The 19,918-nt window shown below is 41.5% G+C and overlaps 1 protein-coding gene across 2 annotated transcripts in view; it reads right to left on the bottom strand.

Moving 5' to 3' along the window:
* The window catches only part of grm7 (glutamate metabotropic receptor 7), a 197,320-nt gene that overhangs the window by 48,279 nt on the left and 129,123 nt on the right, over nt 1–19,918 (bottom strand). For both annotated transcript variants that reach the window (XM_079578333.1, XM_079578332.1), the window contains exons 6-7: nt 13,189–13,389; nt 7,212–7,351 (exon numbers count right to left, since the gene is read on the bottom strand). In XM_079578333.1, coding sequence (XP_079434459.1) covers nt 7,212–7,351; nt 13,189–13,389 — 341 coding nt within the window. The remainder of the gene's footprint in view (nt 1–7,211; nt 7,352–13,188; nt 13,390–19,918) is intronic.

Raw genomic sequence — 19,918 nt, 5'->3', positions numbered from 1 at the left:
GAAAAGTTTATTCACCATCAGTACGAGACCCGGAGACATGAACTGTCAAACCCATTGTGGTGGTATTGGCCATTCAACTATATGCTTCCACAGATGAGAGTTATATACTCCTAGAGGTGGTATCAAAAAGAGCCAAGAATGCCAGTAAGGCATGTCAGAGACAACTCGGCCAAAGCACATATGTTCTTGCCAAGGAAAACAGGTAAGTGTTTGTCAGGAGCAAAAAGCACCCTAAGAAGATGCTGCTGGGCATAGATTGAGTTTCTTAATGAGGAATGCCAACAATGGGCGGCAAGAGAGGTGTCCAAGTTTATTATTCTCGCTGAGGCTCTTCACACATTGCGTCAATACACGCCGCAATGTAGGCCTTTCCCCTCAGTATTTCCACTCGATAATAGTGCGACAAAAAGATGAGTCCTGACAAAGATTTTAATTTTAGTGTCGTCTGGAGCCTGTGTCCTCCCCTAAGCGGCTGGCAGCAGCTCACATATGGTACCGGGGAGGGGGCGGAGCTGACACAGGAAGGGGATAAGTTAATACATTTGATAATTTACTTGAAATAAGATGTTTTTTTCCATTCATTTTAATAAAGGGGGGGGGGGGGGGGGTTCACATCTTACAAGAAATGACAAGTTTGCACGCATGATGTAATCTCAGGCTCTACTGCTGTCCATTTAAATCCTGTCTTGTTGCACACAGTTGCATCTGATGGGCAAGTCTCACACAAAAAGACAATGTAGTCGGCTCGAATTTATAGGGTCATAGAAAAGCTATCTTTGGTAAAATAAATGGAAGTGATGGTTGCATCACTTTGGCTTTCCCTGCTTCACTCTAAAACATACAGACAGGCATGGCCATTTCGCAGAATAGAAATACTTTTTTCCCCTTTCAGTCTGTCTCTCCCCTCACTTCGAAATACTCTCGCTGCCATTTATATAATACCATTATAAAGTTTCAAGCATAAAACACTGGTCTAAATTTATGGAGAGACATTATCACACTTTGAATGCCCTGCGAGTAACACTAAAGTTATGATTCATAAAGTAACAATGTAGAGGACAATGTCATTCTTATACTTTTATTATTCTATCAGGAGTTAATTCAGCTGAAATTTGCTCGGATGTCTGTGCCATTCAGTCTTCCATCCAATTTCAGAGTAAGCCATAATAATAATAATGGCACTTTCCTGCTCAAAACGCAACACTGTAGTCATTACTCATTCATGTTATATGCAGTAATTTGCATTCACTCATGGCATCATTAGTGCAAAACAACTCAACTGTACTTAGCTTTCATTCAGTGCCATCGTGCTGTTGGGATTTTGTTGTCATCTCCATCAAATGGTTGACTGTGTCCTGAAACCTATGCGTCCATTTCATAAATTAAATTGCTTATCCCATGTTATATGAATCATGTCACCTAGGGTCATGAATGCAACGATAAGTCTGATTATGTTGCAGGCATTGTGGTCGGTTAGCGAGGAAAACCTTAGCAACCCTGTTTATTCTTAAGTAGATGTACACTCCTCCCCCATGTCTGAGAATGACCATGGGTTCCCAAGTGTCACTATAGTTCATAATATGGCGGTAGTGTAGTACGTCTTCTTTATTTACAGCTATATGAATGGCACATGGCCTCGTAAGGAGCGTGTGGCGACAGGGCATTTGTTCAAGTGCAACACAGACCTTGAACACATTCCGGGGTTTATATCATAGGCTGAGGCTGAGTAATGAGTAGCATGTCACCTAGCATCCTGTGGACAAAGCTCCACGGACATGCCGTTAAACATGGGTGTCAATATTGATGAGGGAGATCAGAGAGTCCCAGGAAAACATCTCTCCATTCCGCATATCAGGGAGCACATGCATTTTGAGCAGGGCACGATGGAGCCGTGTACGAAGCGGACGGGTCGCCTCTCTTTAAGCGTGAGGGATAATCCGAGGCCGAAATGTCAAGCCGCACGCCATTATGCATGTGTGTGGGTGTGTTCAGATGTGTAGGAGTATTATTCACTTAAAAAAGCTACTGTGCATAGAATATTTGACCAGTGTTACCAGATTAGATTGCCGTTCACTCAGTCAATTGTGAAACATGCTTTTTACCTGCCCTGGGACAGGCTGCCAGAAATATGGCTGCCATTCAGTGCTAATAGCCTCCTCGACCACCTCGAATTATAGGCCATCATAGGCCTTTCACCATAGGCCTTGTTCACAACAAAAAGTGCACCATACCTACTGTGAAATATAGAGCTGGTTCGCTGATGCCACTGGCTCCAGCAGAATAAAGTGAAGGTCCTGTCAGTGTCCATCTAAGTCTCCTGACCTCAATATCATTGAACCACTGTGGGGAGAGCTCACACGTGCAGAACAGCACAGGTATTTACAGGAACTAGAGTCTTATTGCCAAGAGGAATGGGCCGTTTTACCATATACAGAAAATTCTCCCCCACTACCGCAAAAGGCTCCAAGCTGTCATTGAAGCTTAAAGGAACAGGCCACCATTTTCAATACTGAGATATGTTCTTACCTGAGCTTAGACGAGTTGATGCGTAACTGTCTGGTCTTTGTGCGTGTGCTCAGTCACGCACAACGACCAAATGATGACCAGATGTTGTTAGCATTTGGCCTCTCCCAGCATATTCCTATAGGTCCAAACGGGGGTGAAGTTGGAAGCTTACATGCTCTTCCACGGGCACGCACAAAGACCAGACAGGAACGTATCAACTCGTCTAATCTCAGGTAAGAAGATATCACAGTATGGAAGAACTGTGTGCCCTCAGTCACGCAAAAAGACCAAAGATGTTGTTAGCATTTGGCCTCTCCCAGTATATTCCTATAGCTCCAAACCGGGTCAAGTTAGAAGCGACCAAGCTCTTCCACGGGCATGCACAAAGACCAGACAGCTCAGGTAAGAACATACAGTATCTCAGTATGGAAAAATGGTGGCCTGTTCCTTTAAACTTTTGATCAGGGTCATTTTGGTACTTTCATTTTTCATTATGATTTAAAAATAGCACTTTAATGGCTTCACAGAATCAATAACCATGAGAGGAAAAAAACTTTTTTAATTATGTTTCATATTCTTTGAAAAATAGTAAAAAACAAATCTAAAATTCTGCTGGGGTATGTAAACTTTTGAGCACAACTGTACAGGTACATCCTGTATGCATTTCTCAAAAAGAGTATACATGTGGAGGTGTTGTTTCATTAATGTGACATCTGATAAAGATTTAGCCAGTTTCTGTAGTGCTCTAATGTAATGCTGTAATCTAATATTAGCCAGTGTGAGCACTCATAAACTCATTCATAAGTGAACTCAGACGCTGACAGAACGCTGTTCCATGCCACAACCTTCAACACATATTTTTGCCACATCCGTAAATAGGTAGCACTTTACCTTAAAGATAGAAATAGCACGGGTATTTCGCATACCTGTTTCTATGACTGCCAAGAAAATACTAACCATGATGCTTATGGTTAGAAAAATCCTATTACCATGAAATGACTGTGTGTAATGTTCCATGTTACCACAGATTCCATGTTTATGCACTTTTAGATACCATGCTAATCCCATCCCACCACCCTGCTATTATTGTACTGTGAAGTAAAAATACTGCCTGTCACTGAATACAGCTCAAATGTTCTCCCCTTTTGTCTTGGGAACTGTTGGCCACAGAGACGGCCAATTTGAGAGGTTTCAGTCGTTTGCAACAAATGAAATGTTGAAGACTACACTACACGGACATGATGGACACAACAGATATAGTATACGCAACATGGTCATTTTGCTGATTTAATTCTACTTTATAAACAAAGATCAAATTCTCAAATTCCAGCAGTTGCAGTCAGGATGTGGGTTTAAGGCAGAGAAGTGAGCGAGTTGTTGTGGGAAGTTCAATACCCCATAAACTGACAGAGAGCAGGGGAGACCAAAGAGGCAAACACATGCGCATGAGAAATACTTTACAATCCACAGCCTGCTTTAATTATCTGCCGGTCTTTTCCAAGCAGACCTCTGCAAATAAATCCGCTTTATTTTGCGCATTCAAATCCCAGCTGCCTCTGAAGCCGGCATGGAGGGCATATCCTGTATGTCAGTGTAGCACATTAAGGTAATTGATCCATACATAACACAGCAGACATCGCCCAGGGGCTTACATTTCTCACAGTTCACCCACTGGACTCAGACAATGCTTCTAATTTACATCCTAAGTTTAATATGCAGCTTCTCTGTCAGAATTTGAAGACACAAGCTAAATCCTTTAAGGCTTTGTCTTTCATGCTCACATATACAGCATAATTTCACCATAATGGAATGAGAAAGAGTGGAAGAAACACAGTAGAATTATGATATTCAAAGGAGAAGTTCAAATGATGGTGGACCTAATAGCAGTAGCCATGCCACATCGAGCTCACCACGAGCTGTTGAGGTGAATAATTTAGTGTTGTGAGGGAGCCCAGACGTGGTCAGAATGCACAAGCTGAAGAAAGTGCAGGGGAAATTCTGTTGTGCTGGTGTAAGCTTCGTTTACTGTACCGGGCACGGACAAGCGTCACAGTATACACATTGCAGGAGTATCGCCTGAGTTATTCCAGCAAATCCAACAGGTGTGTCATATTGAAGGAGGCATGTTTTTATCTCTCTCTCCTCAGAGCTAGTAGGTCCCATGTTCAATTCCCGAGCTTACCGCGGAGTGTTCTCTCTCTATGTCAGCATAGGTTTCCTCCAGGTGCTCTTACTTCTCATAAAAGTGATTCCTGACCCTAAAAAAAACTGCTTTTGTGCCTAAGGGCCATGAGGGGAGTATAGCTGCACAGCCCCTCCTGGATTTTGCGAAGCGACGATTGCCGCCATTCATGCAAAATCAACAAGTTCCCCTGCAACCAAAGAGCCGGCAACGCTGCAACTCACTACAAATCACTCCAAAAGTGAGAGATAAATCAAAACAATGGTAGTATGTTTGATTGGGCGATGGGATACTTTAGGAATTCAAAAGGCGGAGAACCACAGTGAACAATAAGGTCCCAATAAGGCCTGAAATCTCAATGGGACTTTCCTGAAATAAATATTAACTCAATGGCGTAATATGAAAAGATTGTTATTACTTTGTACATTAAATACTAAGAGTTGCCTATTTTATCCTCATTAACATTTTCAGCACATTTCATGCGTGATGTAAAGTGTTATGATTTCGGGGTATTCCCACATGTGTTAGACTGACTACTACATTATTATTAATACAGAGGCTTTATAATGAGCCTATTGGACTGGCTATTGATAATAAGGCTTTCTATCTTTACAACATGTCCCCCCTACCCTGTGTGAAGCTTTGGGTGACTTGCGTCATGTGTAAAGGGCAACACAAATAAGCTTCCATTCCTTTTGTTATTTAATAATTCAAAGGACACGTAGAAGAATCAGGACCTAATGGGGTTCCTTAACTAATTAAAGTTTATATAATTAAATGTCTCCTTTAAGCATTGCTGTGGTCCTGTGGGGAGACCTTTGGTAAAGTCATGAATTCCTAATAGTTAAAGATATTTCAGCCTTTCTATGACAAGCCCCAAAACCTAGTCCTGTAAGCAGAGGCGGTTTTTCCTATAGGCAAACTATGCAAGGTGAGTAGGGCCCCCGCAGCGGCAAGGGCCCCACATCTCAGTCAAACTACGAAGTTGTTTCACTGATTAATCAACGTGTTGTTTCGAGCCTTTTTGTCTCAAAGATGAGTTGAATCCACGCGGTTCTCACGAGCGCAGTTACTTACAGTAACTCTGGTTCTCTGAATGTACAGTGCACAGTCTAAAGCGAGTTGGGCTACTCACAGGCTAATTCTTAGGGGCCAGACAGAAATATACGTCTGGTGCAGGTTTCCGTTAGTTTTAAATCAGCGTTTCCCGAACTGTGGGTCAGGGACCAGAGGTGAGAGAATGGGACCATTTGCCATTTACCATTTTAAAAAGTTGGGAAATAGACTAGTAGTAAGCAGTCCTAAATTCCAGTCTCACAGTGGCTTAGTGGTTAGTGGTTTTCACACAAAGGGACGGGGTCCTTATTTTCCACTTCTGCCTTGCACTACTGACCAGTGGAACTGTTTTTGACCTTAAATAGGTTAAATAGGTCGAATAACCATGGGACGTGTACTGTAGGGCCCCCTAGTGGATTTTGCTTCGGGCCCCAGAAGGGCCAGCACCGGCTCTGCCTGTAAGCTTCCTATTTCTTTTTTGAATGATGTTTCAAATGAATTTCTCCAGAGCACTGGTAATAGTAATGCTGAGACTTGTCCAGACTGTGCAGGATGTAGCTGTTACGGAATGATAAGGCTGGGACATAATTCATCATCACTTTGCTCGGGCGCGGACAGGATCTAACTCCGGACACCCTGCACTTTATCAAATGTAAGCAATACAACGGTAATGACAATATGGAAGCTGTATATTGGACTCACCACATACAGACCCATACTGAACAAACTAGTGTTGTACCCAAACTTCATGTTATTTTTATTGTTGTTATTTCAAAGTCCCCTCCTGGAACCGTCACCTTAACGTGGTGGAGGGGTATGTGTGCCTGAATGAATGCAAACAGGTCCTAGGTGACGGGTCAGACAAAGAGTGGTTCCAAACCCCCTTATGAAAGACCAACAGGCCCGGTTTGAGTCGTGAGGCCGTCATTCTGTGGACCCACCACCTGCAGGAGGAGACATGGGGGCCAGTGCATTGTGATTTGGGCAGCTCCAACAGCTGCCCCCACGACCCGGAAACAGAAAAGTGGAAGACAATGGATGGATGGATAATTGAAAGTTAAACTATTTTAAAAGTGTGGTATTTTAAAAAGATTTGTAGATTTCATGTTTACTCAATATATACATTTCCTAAATTTGGAAAGCGCTGTATTCATGTGCATTTCTGTAATTCTTCAGAGCTTGCTTTCAATGTGTATTAATGAGAATAATTTTCCCAGCACATATGGACAAACTTATCGATAACACTACAATACAGCCTGGCAAGTCCATGTAGTTACTGTAATACATCCTAGACATGTACAGTATCATGGTACCTAACAGTTAATTTTAGGTACCATGATAGGTACTATAGATGTGCCACTGTACATAACTGTGAAGTACCATTGCATGGATTGTGCTACAGTAACTGCATAGACTCACCGGGTCGTATTGTAGCATTACCCATTTCAAATATGGTTTTGAAACTCACGCTGAGCTGCAGGGATTCGGTCCACTGCCCAATCATCTTGTAGCCATGTCCAGTGATGTTGTTCCACTGATACTGGAACAGGTCGTAGCGTCCCGGAGCATCACCGTTTCTGTTGAACGTCACTGAAGTACCAGCACTTCCTGTAAAACACGCACAGAATGTCATTAAGATGAGAACTCCACAACCTCTGAAGGATCTCCACCACTGCCAGTTTTATTCTGGAAATATTGAATTCATTTCATTTATGCATTCTATTCCACTTTGATTAAGATTGTTTTAGTTTGAAAGGGCAGTAGAGAGTTGAAGGTATAATGTTCATAGCAAAGCGATTGAGTCTAAATGTATTACACATTTGCCCTTCTAGGAATGCATTTTGATGTGAAGTGAGTGATATGAAATTGCTGATCTAATCAGAGTGTCGCAGGATTACGTATTGACCAATGATACTTTACTTTTACGATTTCTTGCTCTCTCTCTCTCTCTCTCTCTCTCTCTCTCTCTAAACTAACACCACATAACAGGCAGGCCTTGCAGTTTACGGGACATGACTGTTAAAACTATCATCCCTTTGTTCACTGGGTGCATCACTGTATAACGCGTCCCAACTGAGATACTGCTTCATTTACAACGACTCAAACATAAGTTTATGGCCTGATTTATAGATGCAGGCAGAGAACGTCCCAAAGTAATTATGGCAGGAGGAGAGGAGGCTACAGCTAAATGATTGTTTTGTGTGAGAACATTTTATTATATTGTTAATCAATATTTGAAGCGGATAAAGAATCCAGTAAATCGTTTCAAGAGGACATTTCTTCACTTAGACGCCAATGTTTCTCTCTTATTCAAATGGGCAAAGATCTTAAAGTGCAACAAAAGACCAAACCAACTTTTGTCTGCGGATAAACTGTACATATGATGTTTTTTGAGAGGTGTCTGCTGTTCCCAGTTAATTTGTTGCCATTCAAAACTATCTAAGCCTTGCATACTGCCCCTCCTGGCTAAACAGTGAACTGAAATTTGGATTCCCCCCCCCCCTTCTTTTTTTGGTGGAAGTCTCTGTAAAAGTGGAACTCCACACTGCGATCACATGGCAATCTGATGAGCAGATCATTCCCCGGTCACTGCCAGCCAAGGAGGAAGTGTGGGTTTTCAGTACAGTATCCACAAAGCATCAGGTGATTGTAGTGACTTGAAGAAATGTCCAGTTGAATCGATTTAGTGGATGTTTTTCCTGGATGAAAGCTTGTACAAAGGAGACAGCCAGCACTACAATTGATTCGAAATCAAGAATGAATTCAATTAATTTTATGCAGCAGGGATATGAATTTGTTTGCTGAATATGTACTAATGTATGCATGAGCACATACTAGTGTTTGCTCGGTTGTTTAGAAAGATTACTACATCTCGCTAATGTGATGTATTGCATTCTGGAGCCTCAAATGAATAGGGCCAAAAGCAAATTTACATTGTAATACCAGACATAAATAAGCGGCATAATTATTAATGAGCAGATGTTATAGTGCAGCCCTTTTTACATGATTAGCTTTGTTTCATATCAAAGCATTTATGCACACATGTAGGCATAGACAACCATATGTCAAAGAAATGTCAGGAAAAAATAATATAAATATGCATGAAAAGATAAATAAACATGTATGAATGCTAATCTTGTCACTTACAACTTACCTTCTCAACACTTTATTGGTGGGAGAGTCTATACTGCCCTAGGTCTTTAATTTGTACCAAACCAGACATGCACTCTCAGGATGATGAGTCGCTGGTCAGAATGGAGACATGCCCGACAACAGTGTCTGAAGTGCTTTGTGCCGATGGCAGTTTGTCTTTTGTCTCTTTGCTGTCAGCCGCTCAATCAGTCATTCTTTCCACCGGACAACTGCGCTGGATCGATAGTTGGACAAAATGCTACCAATGGCAACACAGCCCCTTATAAAGTGAATGTTCCTTTGTATACAAAGGGGAAGATAAACAATTTATCCAGATGCCAAGTCCGGTCTTTAATCTTAGCTTTCATTAACGGCAAATTATTTTGAGTGAAACCCAAGTGAATCATTTAGAAAGCATTTCAGTATTTTAGTCCGTTCAACTCGTGACTTATTCCTGGTTTTCTTCTACTGGAAAAACATACCTGCAATATTTGAATATTTTAGCGATGCATGATAATATCAGTCAGCGATAATTGATGGCTGATATTTGGCTTTAAACACGTCACACCAATAATCTAATAATAAGGTCTGATACTAATAAACCCAAATTGTATTGAATTTGCCTCTTCATACAAGGTCTTTGCCTTTGAACTTCGTAACGTTCATTGTGTCTACTTGTGTTCTAGTATCACTTTTTAGGTTCGTCTTGTCAGACACTAAGGTTAGAGATGTTAAAGATCTTTTACCTTTACATGTTTCAGCCGCCATCTGCAGGCCGTCATCAGAAGTATCACCGGTGTGCGGTGACGTGTCACTTATCAGCTGTTCTTACTTCCGAGGCGTGACCAGTCTGACGGTCCCAACAGGTCCGACAGACTGGTCACGCCCCCTGCCGCCCGGTGGATTCAGGGCGACAGGGGGCGTAGGGGACCAGTCTGTCGGACTTGTGTTGTGTTGTGTTTTGTAGTTTTGCATTATTGCACTGTGTACCTGCACAGCACTTTGGGGCAGTGATGACTGTTTTGTAAATGTGCTTTATAAATAAGCTTGACCTTGACCTTGCACCGCCTCACCCCTGCTTCAGGATGAAGCCGCTGCGGATTTACCACAGCAGATTCACTAGCTCCCACGAGTGGACTGTTGTTTTAGCTGAAAGGCTTTCCAGTGAAACAATATTCTGTTGTAGCTCCCTGTGAAGGGAGAGCTGTAACTTCTTCACATCAACATTTTCAAAGCCGTGACAAATTATGAAAAAAAAGAGGCACTCCGTACTGTACCGTGTGAATCCGCATGGCAACCAAGTTACATAAGCAGAGCCTGTGTACAGTAGTGCTCAAAAGTTACACACAAGTCCTGATGATGACCCTGCGTCAATAAAAAAATAATCAAGCAAATTCAGAGTGCCTCAGCTTTTCAATACAGCCTTGCACAGATCTCATGCCCTCTAAGCCTGAAGAGCACCTGGTTTTTCACAAGAAGATTTCTACTTTAGTCTACACCGCCTGACTTTGTTGATCCAGTGCAGCACTGTCTTAGCCTGGTTTTACCATAAGGGTATAAGGGTCTGGACTTTCTCAATTGAGCTCCGTTATCAGGTGGGAGGGGTGAACTCTTTGAAACGATTGGATCTGATTTTCGCTAGCGTTTGGTCATGACGTATGTAATGCGCCCGAGTGAGTGAAACGAGCTATCATAACTCTTGGGAGCATTCCACATTCCAAGGCTTTAATTTTAATTTCTGGATATTTGGGAGCCAAGCCAGGACAGATTGAAGAGCTTCCATTTCTTTCGTATCCGGCGCCATTGCCAAACTACAACCCGCAAATCGGCGCAAATGCCTGACGTCACCGACGACACCCGCCTCCCCCGCTCACTGAATGGTAGGTAGAAAGTCAACCGATGTAACACGGCCACTGAGATCAAGCCCAGACGTACATGTAGGGAAATTATAATTGACCGGAGTTTACGGATGGCAAAGGCCAGGCTAGCACTGTCTACCTCTTTTCTATTCCAATATTGTGCATCACTAGTTTTGTTCTTGACTGTTTATGTAATTCTCCTCATTTCTCTTCTAAAAATCAGATTACGAATGATCCATCTCAAACATAATGAGCATACCCAGAAATTACACATTTAATATTAATAGCCGATGCCCCAACTCTTTGCAAAACATTTGTTTGAAATTACGAAGACTAATTAATTTTCGGTCATCAGTTCAAGCAACACTTTTCATCAAGGCAAGGCAAGGCAAGGCAAGGCAAGGCAAGGCAAGGCAAGGCAAGGCAAGGCAAGGCAAGGCAAGGCAAGGCAAGGCAAGGCAAGGCAAGGCAAGGCAAGTTTATTTAAACATTGTACACAAAGCAACTCAATGCACCATCAGTGATGAGCTCATTGTCGCTATTAATAATCACACGATAAAACCGTGTCATGGTTTGCTTCAAAATATCTCTCCTTATACATACAATAGCTCTATTTTACTTGTTTGAATTATTGTGAACCTGAGAATGTGCTAGAAAGTTCAGCAAAGAAGTTCCATGAATCAGATTTTTATTCTGAGTGCTGTGCTGCGGACTGTGTTTCTTTAATAAAAGATACAAAACTCTCATATCTCAGCCCTGTATGGCCTTCGCCAGGGCAAACTCGAGTGATCTGTCAGGATGCAGCTTTTAAGTTGTATAAGGTGGTCACACGCACCATCAGAGGCGTAGCTTGCCACTAGGCAAGGCAAGCAGCCTTGCCTAGTGGCAAAATCACCTGATGCAAATAAACAGATGTAGCTCCGACAAAATGTATAGAAGTTATGTTTCTGGCAACAAAAACTAAAGAAAAGAAGGAGAAAGAGGAGGAAGGAGAGCAGTAGTTATATGTCCATCTGGCTCTCTCTGTAGATTCTTCTTTTAGCTGCCTTCATTGCTTTCAATGCAAATATAACCAACAAACTAGCCTTCTAGGGTAAAGTAAAGGCCTAAATTGTTATACTTTCTACCTAAGTGAATACAATGTAAGTTTGTGCAAGGACTATGTAAATATCTTGTGTTTCGCTGTGTGTGTGTGTGTGTGTGTGTGTGTGCGTGTGTGTGTGTGTGTGTGTGTGTGTGTGTGTGTGTGTGTGTGTGTGTGTGTGTGTGTGTGTGTGTGTGTGTGTGTGTGTGTGTGTGTGTGTGGGGGGGATGTGTTTTGTGTGCACTTCTGTATTTGTCTTCATTGTTGCACAGCCTTGATGTTAATATTTGTTTAAAATTGTTAAGACCCCAGGAAGAATAGCTGCTTTATTTAGTAGCTAATGGGGATCTAAATAAATAAACAAATAATAATAAACAAATCTGTGTTTATTTAAGTATTTTAGTAGTATGATATTAATAATAAACAAAAATCAGAGCACAAAGTGGGCGCCAGAGGGCCCCTTACTGACATTCTTGCTTGGGGCCACCGGGTACCCTTGCTGTGCACCATAGATGCCGGAACTCAGTCAGCTGATTCAGTATATCAGTATATATATTTCAAAATACAAGAACAAGAATAGCCATATGAAAATACAATTGGCAAAACATATCAACAACAATATATAAGATTATCTAGAATCATTAAAGAAAAGGGGTAAAGTCCAGTTCCCCATTGAGACCTGGACACTCTGTTGCTTTAAGAGTGTAAATCCAGAAGGACTTTTGAGTCTTTCGCCTCCTCTGCTGCAATAAAGGCCTTTTGCCATTCTTTTTCTTTGAGTGGCTGAGTTTTGTGTCTTTTTAAAGTCTTTTGCTGATCCCTGCACTGAAGAACACCAAAGTGAGACATTTTGAAAGAATCCAAGATATATCCAAGCAGTACTCCTTCATGTTTTAGTTTACTGTGTTTCTTTATTTAGTTTGATACAACATGCACCATTAGATAAGCTCACACTACAGTATTTTACAGTATTTCCTCCTATAGATCCCATAGAATTTTACTTTATTTACAGCTTTACTTACACTACATTCTAATGATGAAAAGAATGCATGCAACTCTAACCAATAGTAAGTATATACTGTGTTGCTTTGCCGAGAAGCTATTTATGTAATTCATATTTCAGAAATTAGGTTCTCTCAACCCTGTGGTATGAATGAATGGAGCCAATTTCAATTCATAAGTCACACAACATTTAGCATAATCTTTTTGGAGTGTAGCCTTGAGACTATCGATGAAATCCTGAGCCAACCAGCCATCTATGTTGCCACCAAAAAAAAAAACACTTATCATAATTTATGCAGTATTACCATCTGTTTTTGTTTTTTTGCCACAGTTTGGGTAATACATTTAATACATGGCAACAAACTCACCATTGAAGCTGACACTGCGAATGTACTTGAGTAGTTTCTTGCCCCCTGCCAGGTCCATGTCTGGGCAGTAGCCGGCGTTCTCTGGACACAGGTCTCTCTGCATGTTGTGGAGGGCATGGGCCATGGCATAGACAGCATCGATCACAAACTGCACCTTCCCCTCCTGCTCGTACTTGGAATGAACCCCAATACGCTCCTGACCTGAGAGACACACATAGACATGCTGTTAATGGCTTCCACTTTGACAGACCTGACCCACAACAAACCAACAAAACACAGGGCGACACTGTTTGTTTTAAGGGTGAGATCACATGCAAATTAATCGGTGTAAATTGAATTTCAAACATTAAAGTACACATTGATAAATGCATGAACCAGATTAGCCAATTTCATGTGCCATATATACAAAATGTTGCCCGTTTTAAAAGCAATTGTATTGAGAATATTGCAAAGTATAAATAAACAGAATGATGAGTTACCTCCTAAGACACCTGTTATTTGAATAATTATAATCTATTTTATTGAGAAAGCCAGTTCGATACTGTATTCTCAGCACATTCTGTGATAGGAAATGAGAGTAATTATATCCAGGTGCAGATGAAAGTCTCCATTAGACAATAGGGAGGCGTTGGTTTAGAGGGGCCTGGGGCTTGCCATATGTTAGTGATGCACAAGCGCATTGTGCATGGACAGGAATACATGATCAAGTCCTGACTGAAGTAATAAAACTTTTTTCTTTCCAAACATCATATTGTAGTGAGCGTCATTTTGCATTTAGAAAAAATATAAAATTTGATTGCATTTAATTAAAGGTAAATTAGGTAAGTAAAATAGGCAAGTACAGAAATAATACGGAAAACTACACTAACATTGTGATTTATTAAAAACAGAAAATACTAAGTGTATTCATAGTTTTTGGTGAGACTTTGTATCTTAGTTCTCAACTACTACCTTATGCATCTCATCAGCCAAGTCATGAAGGCAGTAGTGCATACATGCTGGGCATTCTCCAGTCCTGCTACGGCAATTTGCAAAATGTCTCCCCTGGTTGTGTACCCCTCCTAAACTCACGGGCCAAACCATGTCAGTTAGGATCATGTTTAGTCGCGTAGATGTCCCCGCACTCCTTGATACCAGCGCCAGAGCAGGACCATCTGTATTTTCTTTTTCTCTCAGGACACGGACAGTGTCAAACTCAAGGGGCCCGATCTTGTGTTGTTAAACGCAGATTATATCGTAATTTTTTTGCTTTTAGTAGGAGCGCTCTTTGATATCTTGCCGCTCCAGACTTGGCACATTTAAGTTGGCTGGAACAACATGCTGAATGTACATGAGGGACCGCGATGTAAAGGAGGAAAAGATGTTGAGACTGCAAGGGGAAAACACGCCTCAGTCAACCTCTTTTTTTATGTGACGCCCTCTAGCCCTGGCCGCAGTCACAAGGCGCAACAGGTGCGCACATACAAGATGCCAGGCTCATTTGGACCAATGCTGTTCTTGCACTAGGCGGAAGATCAGGCCAAAAAAGGATTTTCCAGGGGAGTAGCATATACTGGCCCGACACACTATTTTGGAGTGAACTTCACCTCACCGATTTGACCAACAGGGCTGACATGCAAATATATGAAGTGATAATGCCTGAAACCACTGGTGGCCAATTCACAGGTTTGTTTTATATCAAACAAAATACCCCTAATTCTGAATTTTATATCGAACTGAACAGTGAGACACCACATTAACTCATGAACGCCTGCGGATACACCTTGCTGATGCTTGTCGACACTTCAACATGCAAAGCCACAGAATATGCCATCTCCACTCTTGTCTCCATGGCGATGCCTTTGCTCCTACTGCTCTCCTATGCCCAACAGACCTTTCATTGTTAATTAGTAAGCACAGTTCATGTTACACGGTTGGAGAGCAAGGAAAGACAAAGGAACGAGGCAGTAGCTTGTAGAGAACGCAGCCCGAGTGTCTGACTAAATGTCTGTTTGTGGCGGGATATGTGCGGGAAGCAAGCGGAGTAAGGGCCAGTGGATATGGCTTCATTATTATGGGGTGTGAAAGAGAGAGATGAGACCTGTGGGATCAGGATTCACTCCATTAACTTTATACTGTGCTTCTCGTCTGCACATCTAATAGCTCTTTGGTATCATAATTTTATATCTTATTTCTCGATAATCTGTCCTTTGAAATGGAATGTATATAAAAAAAATATTATATCAACAATGAACAAATTACAATACATGATGACGAAATGTTTCCGAAAGAGAGACAGCAGTTCAACAAACCACATGCAGAGTAACATGGAAAAGGTGGTAATTCATCACATCAAACATTTTGTATGTGCTTATAAAGAACAATAACTTTTGTGGAGTCTTAATGAATAAAATGGTGGAAGATGTTACCATTGGGAAAATGGAAGAGAGAGTATTTTGATGAATGTTAAGTGCATGTACTTTATAATTATCATTTAAACCCGATTATGGTGCGCAGGTGTGAATTTTGAATACTATAAGGATGAGAGAGGTATTACCTTTAGGTTCTTTATTCAGACTAATTAAATGAAGAGATACAAATCTTTCGATTGGCTGTTCCATTAGACGTCCAACTGCTCTGGTACAGTGGTCCCTCGCTATAACGTGGTGCACCATTTGCGGCCTTGCTGTTTCGCGGATTTATTTTTAGTAAAATTTTGCATGCTTTTTTACAGCGTAAAAAAACATACGCGCATTGTGTTCTGCGTCCTGACCGCAGAGTGAGCCTCCTCTTGCTGCAGAGAGGATCTCTGTGGACCGTCAACACATCAGCGCACACCGCAGAGTCAGAGCAACACAGGCCGGGCATGAGCAGGTCCAACTCTGCGTTTACTTTCTCTGAACTTTTATGCAAAAATAAACACCGCAGCATTTGGTGCTCGCCTTCTGAAGCCTGAAACTGCTACGATCTAGGGATGTCACGGTTACCGGTGTAGCGGTAAACCCCGGTAAAAATGTTGACGATAATAATTACCGTCTTGTTTTTGAACAAATATTTTACCGCGGTGGATTACTGCGCCCGCGGTTTAGGCAAAGTGAGCCTTATGAGCCGCCGTCTCATCTGCTGAAGTTGCCGCGCAGACGCACTCTGTATCTTACAACCAAAACAAAAATTTCTCGAAGCTGGAATCTTGTCCGAGATGACAGCGCGCAGGATCTATCAGCCTTCAGAGGGGACCAAGCCTGAATTCTGGGCACATTTTGGGTATTTTAAGAAAGCCAAAGGACAGTTGATAGAAGACAGTTTTCCTGTTTGCGCCCCATAGTGCGGCTGCAGTGCCACCGCCAGCATATAAGCCGTGTCGCGGACACCTCTGCACAATGGCACAATCCATTATGGGGCTCCCAGTGGCAGATTACAATAGATTCACTCTCGCCGCAGTATTATGAATTTAATAATGATCACTGTCTGATGGCATTTTCCCAAATCTGCAAAGCGAAAGCTCACTGGAAGGACACAAACTGAGAACAATTTTCCTGATACAGACGGTTTATCCAGTTCAAAAATATGTTTCCATCCCCACGTCTGTAATGTGAATCTAAAAATCTTATTAGACAAAGAAAATCGTACAGGTAAGGGAGAACCCATGTGAACTAGTGGGAAAAGTGCATTTAGTGTGTGGTGAGGGATTATATAGCCTTACAGCCTCTGAGACACAGAACCCGCCTTCTTTCTGATATGTATGATGACTGGTCATTTCCATCATTGTTCTAACCAATGAATGTGGCACCTTCAAGTGTCTTGAAATTGCACCCAGGGATGATCCAGACTTGTGCTCCCATGGTCATGACATTGTCATCTGGGCTTTCCCAAACTGTTTAAAGGTATAGTAATCTAAACTTTTGTTTTTGTAAAAAGTAACAGATACATTTCTAAATCTCTCATTCATCTGGCATTTGACAAATAGAATTTTTTGTTTTTAATTTTAATTGACCTAAAAAGTTAATTCTGGTTTCATGTTTGACAGTGTCTTGAAGTGTGTGTAAACATGTGGTTCTCACCGTATGCAACACAAACCAACAGACCGTATACAGCTTTATAAACAGGAACTTTCATTAAAAAGATAACAATGATATCCACAAAAAAATTAGCTTTGCATCTAACTCATATATGGTGACGCACATCCACTCGTATTAGAGAAAGGACAGTCCATGAATAACAATCAACCTGTGCGTCACCCCTCTGGACCTCTACAAATAAAGGAAACACCGAAACATCATCTCCAGGAGGAACATTTTTATTCAAGGTAAGTGTGAATTGATACATTTATATCCACTCCTAAATAGAGGTGCTGACAAGCGAGTGATGTGCCATTTTGTGTCGGAAAAATACAACCTCACCTGCATGCATTATTATAACCCCGTTTCTCTTTCTAAAGCGTCAAAGATTTAGGTTTGTGTACACGCTGTGACGCATACCTTCGACAACAATTGCCACTTTGTGATAGCACGCTGTATCTATCTGGCTGCGGAGATATACAGTACACTGCGGGTAGGTATAGGGGAAGACATGCAAAGAGCAAAGCTTAAAAGACACACCGTGCGAATGCTGCTATTTTATGTGCAACTCCACCTCTTATGTGCACTTGAAGACGCCTTTGACGAAGTAGAATGCGTCTAACACCGTCTGAATAACGGCTCAGGAGTGCTCGCTCTGTTTGAAGCTGTGGTGTGAATAGAGAGATGGTCTGATGCTTGGCACATACTAACGAAAAGCTCAATAGGGTGTTTTGCTGAATGCCAGCAGCACAAATAGGGAAGCCAGAGACAAAGGAATTCCCTATGGAGTGGTCTTATATGCTAATGTGAGGATATTTCTGTGCACAAGACTACGCGGGCTGCAAAATAATCTGCAATGGAGAACTGTACATCTCAAGGCTTCTCAGATTTGGTACAAAATTCTTATGAACAGTGTGTAAACATTTGTTTAGCTTGGGGTTTCCATAGTAACCCGGATTCAGTATTGCTGCCAGTAGATGTTTTTACATATTGTAGTGGGTTGCAATGTCAAAGAGCCAGCAGTAGAAATAATATTTAACTCAACTAAACACTTGACTCCTATCAGAGGTTAAATAAAGCTGCCCTACAATAGGCTGAGCAGAACCAGGGCGGATGGTTCGTGGTGTGGGGAAAAATGGGCATAATTGTGCAGATTTCAGTAACAAAAATAATGATGAAAATAATAAAACAAACAAACAATAGTAACACTACAGAAATGTATTTTTTAAAACGTGTCTGATGTCTGGGTAAGAAACATTTACCAAAGCCCTATTCGTGCAGGGTTAGAATTACCTTGAAACCCCAGGTAAAAACGACTGACGTCATCAGAGTTGCTGTTCCTGTGTAAATCTGGTATCTCATCATTTGGAAGGTAGAAATAACCCCATTTTTTTTAATTGTAAATCGACCTGCTGGTGATTTGAAAGTTTTGAATGTATGTAATGGAGGCTATTGATGGCAACATCAATTCAAAACGTCTATAACCGTCCATTTATATGTCATATTACAGCTATACTACACCACCAAAGCACGACTCCAACCCAAACGCAGCTTTTAAATAAAGGCTAAAAACAGAGAGAAAGCAAACTGCATACAGACGTGACCTAAAACCATGACCCTGTTGTTGTGGCAACATTACTTACGGAGGCTCTTTGGGAAAGTTTGGAGACGTTTGATGCAAAGTTTAGATCAAGGAGGCAGTATCAGAGCGAATAGATTAAAAGAGAAAGGCTACTGTTTATTGGAGACGCAAAGTCACAGATGTATGAGGCAGATGTTTTTTGTTATACCATGTGGTAAGAAACAGCTTTTGTCGCTACTGCAGACAAAAAAACACAAACTTGCCTTCAAGGTAGCAACAAGAACGAATAAAAGGATTATTGTCATCATTCAGTGTCCATCCTCTTTGGGAGGTTTGTCTTCCCCCTGGTTGTTGTTGATTTGTTCAAATGCAAGCAAAAATGAAAGTCTCCCCAAAACTAGCCAGTGTTCCTTAATGTTCAAAACATGCACGAGGGGCATGTTTGTTGCGGCGCACAATTCCTTATGTTTCAATAGATTATTTAGATATATTCTTTTACACATTTTCCATATACTAGGCTGGAATCCACTTCACTGCAGGGGAGAAATATTTGTTCCATTTTTGAGTTTAGGAGCGTGTTTGGACTTGAATTGAAGCGGCCGATGTGAACGCTAGTACAGCGTGATACGGTGACCAATTCACCTAAAAAATGCATACGGTGTGAAAGAGCCCTGACTTAGGCTCTGGGCCGGGATGACCGGTCCACAATCAATTTGCGTAAAGTCAGGAAAAATATCTATTATTATCTATTTCTTGATTAATAAAATGCATTTCTAGGATAAGTTTGACAGCTCTATAGATAGTTAAAGCAGTACTAAGTAACGTGTTTACCTTAATAAATCCTTTTCGTAGTCCCTGTGGGGGTAGTACAAGTGTTTATGGGATGATTGGAGGGTCTTGCCCTGTTGTCTCTGGACAGAAAACCATGTTTACCATGGTTACTTGCCTGCCACCGGTCCGGAGAAAGCAATACACACTAATGGAATCACGAAGAAGAAGCTAACATGCTAACGGGCAAAGCTAACTGCGGGCTAACGTCACTTTAAACAGTATTTACAGCCAAGTTTGAGTGAAAAAAAATGTTTCCATTGTATAATTGGATGCACAATAT

Source organism: Gobius niger (genome assembly GCF_951799975.1).
Source record: "Gobius niger genome assembly, chromosome: 20".
Lineage (NCBI taxonomy): Eukaryota > Metazoa > Chordata > Actinopteri > Gobiiformes > Gobiidae > Gobius > Gobius niger.
This window is presented reverse-complemented; position numbering and strand designations above follow the sequence as displayed.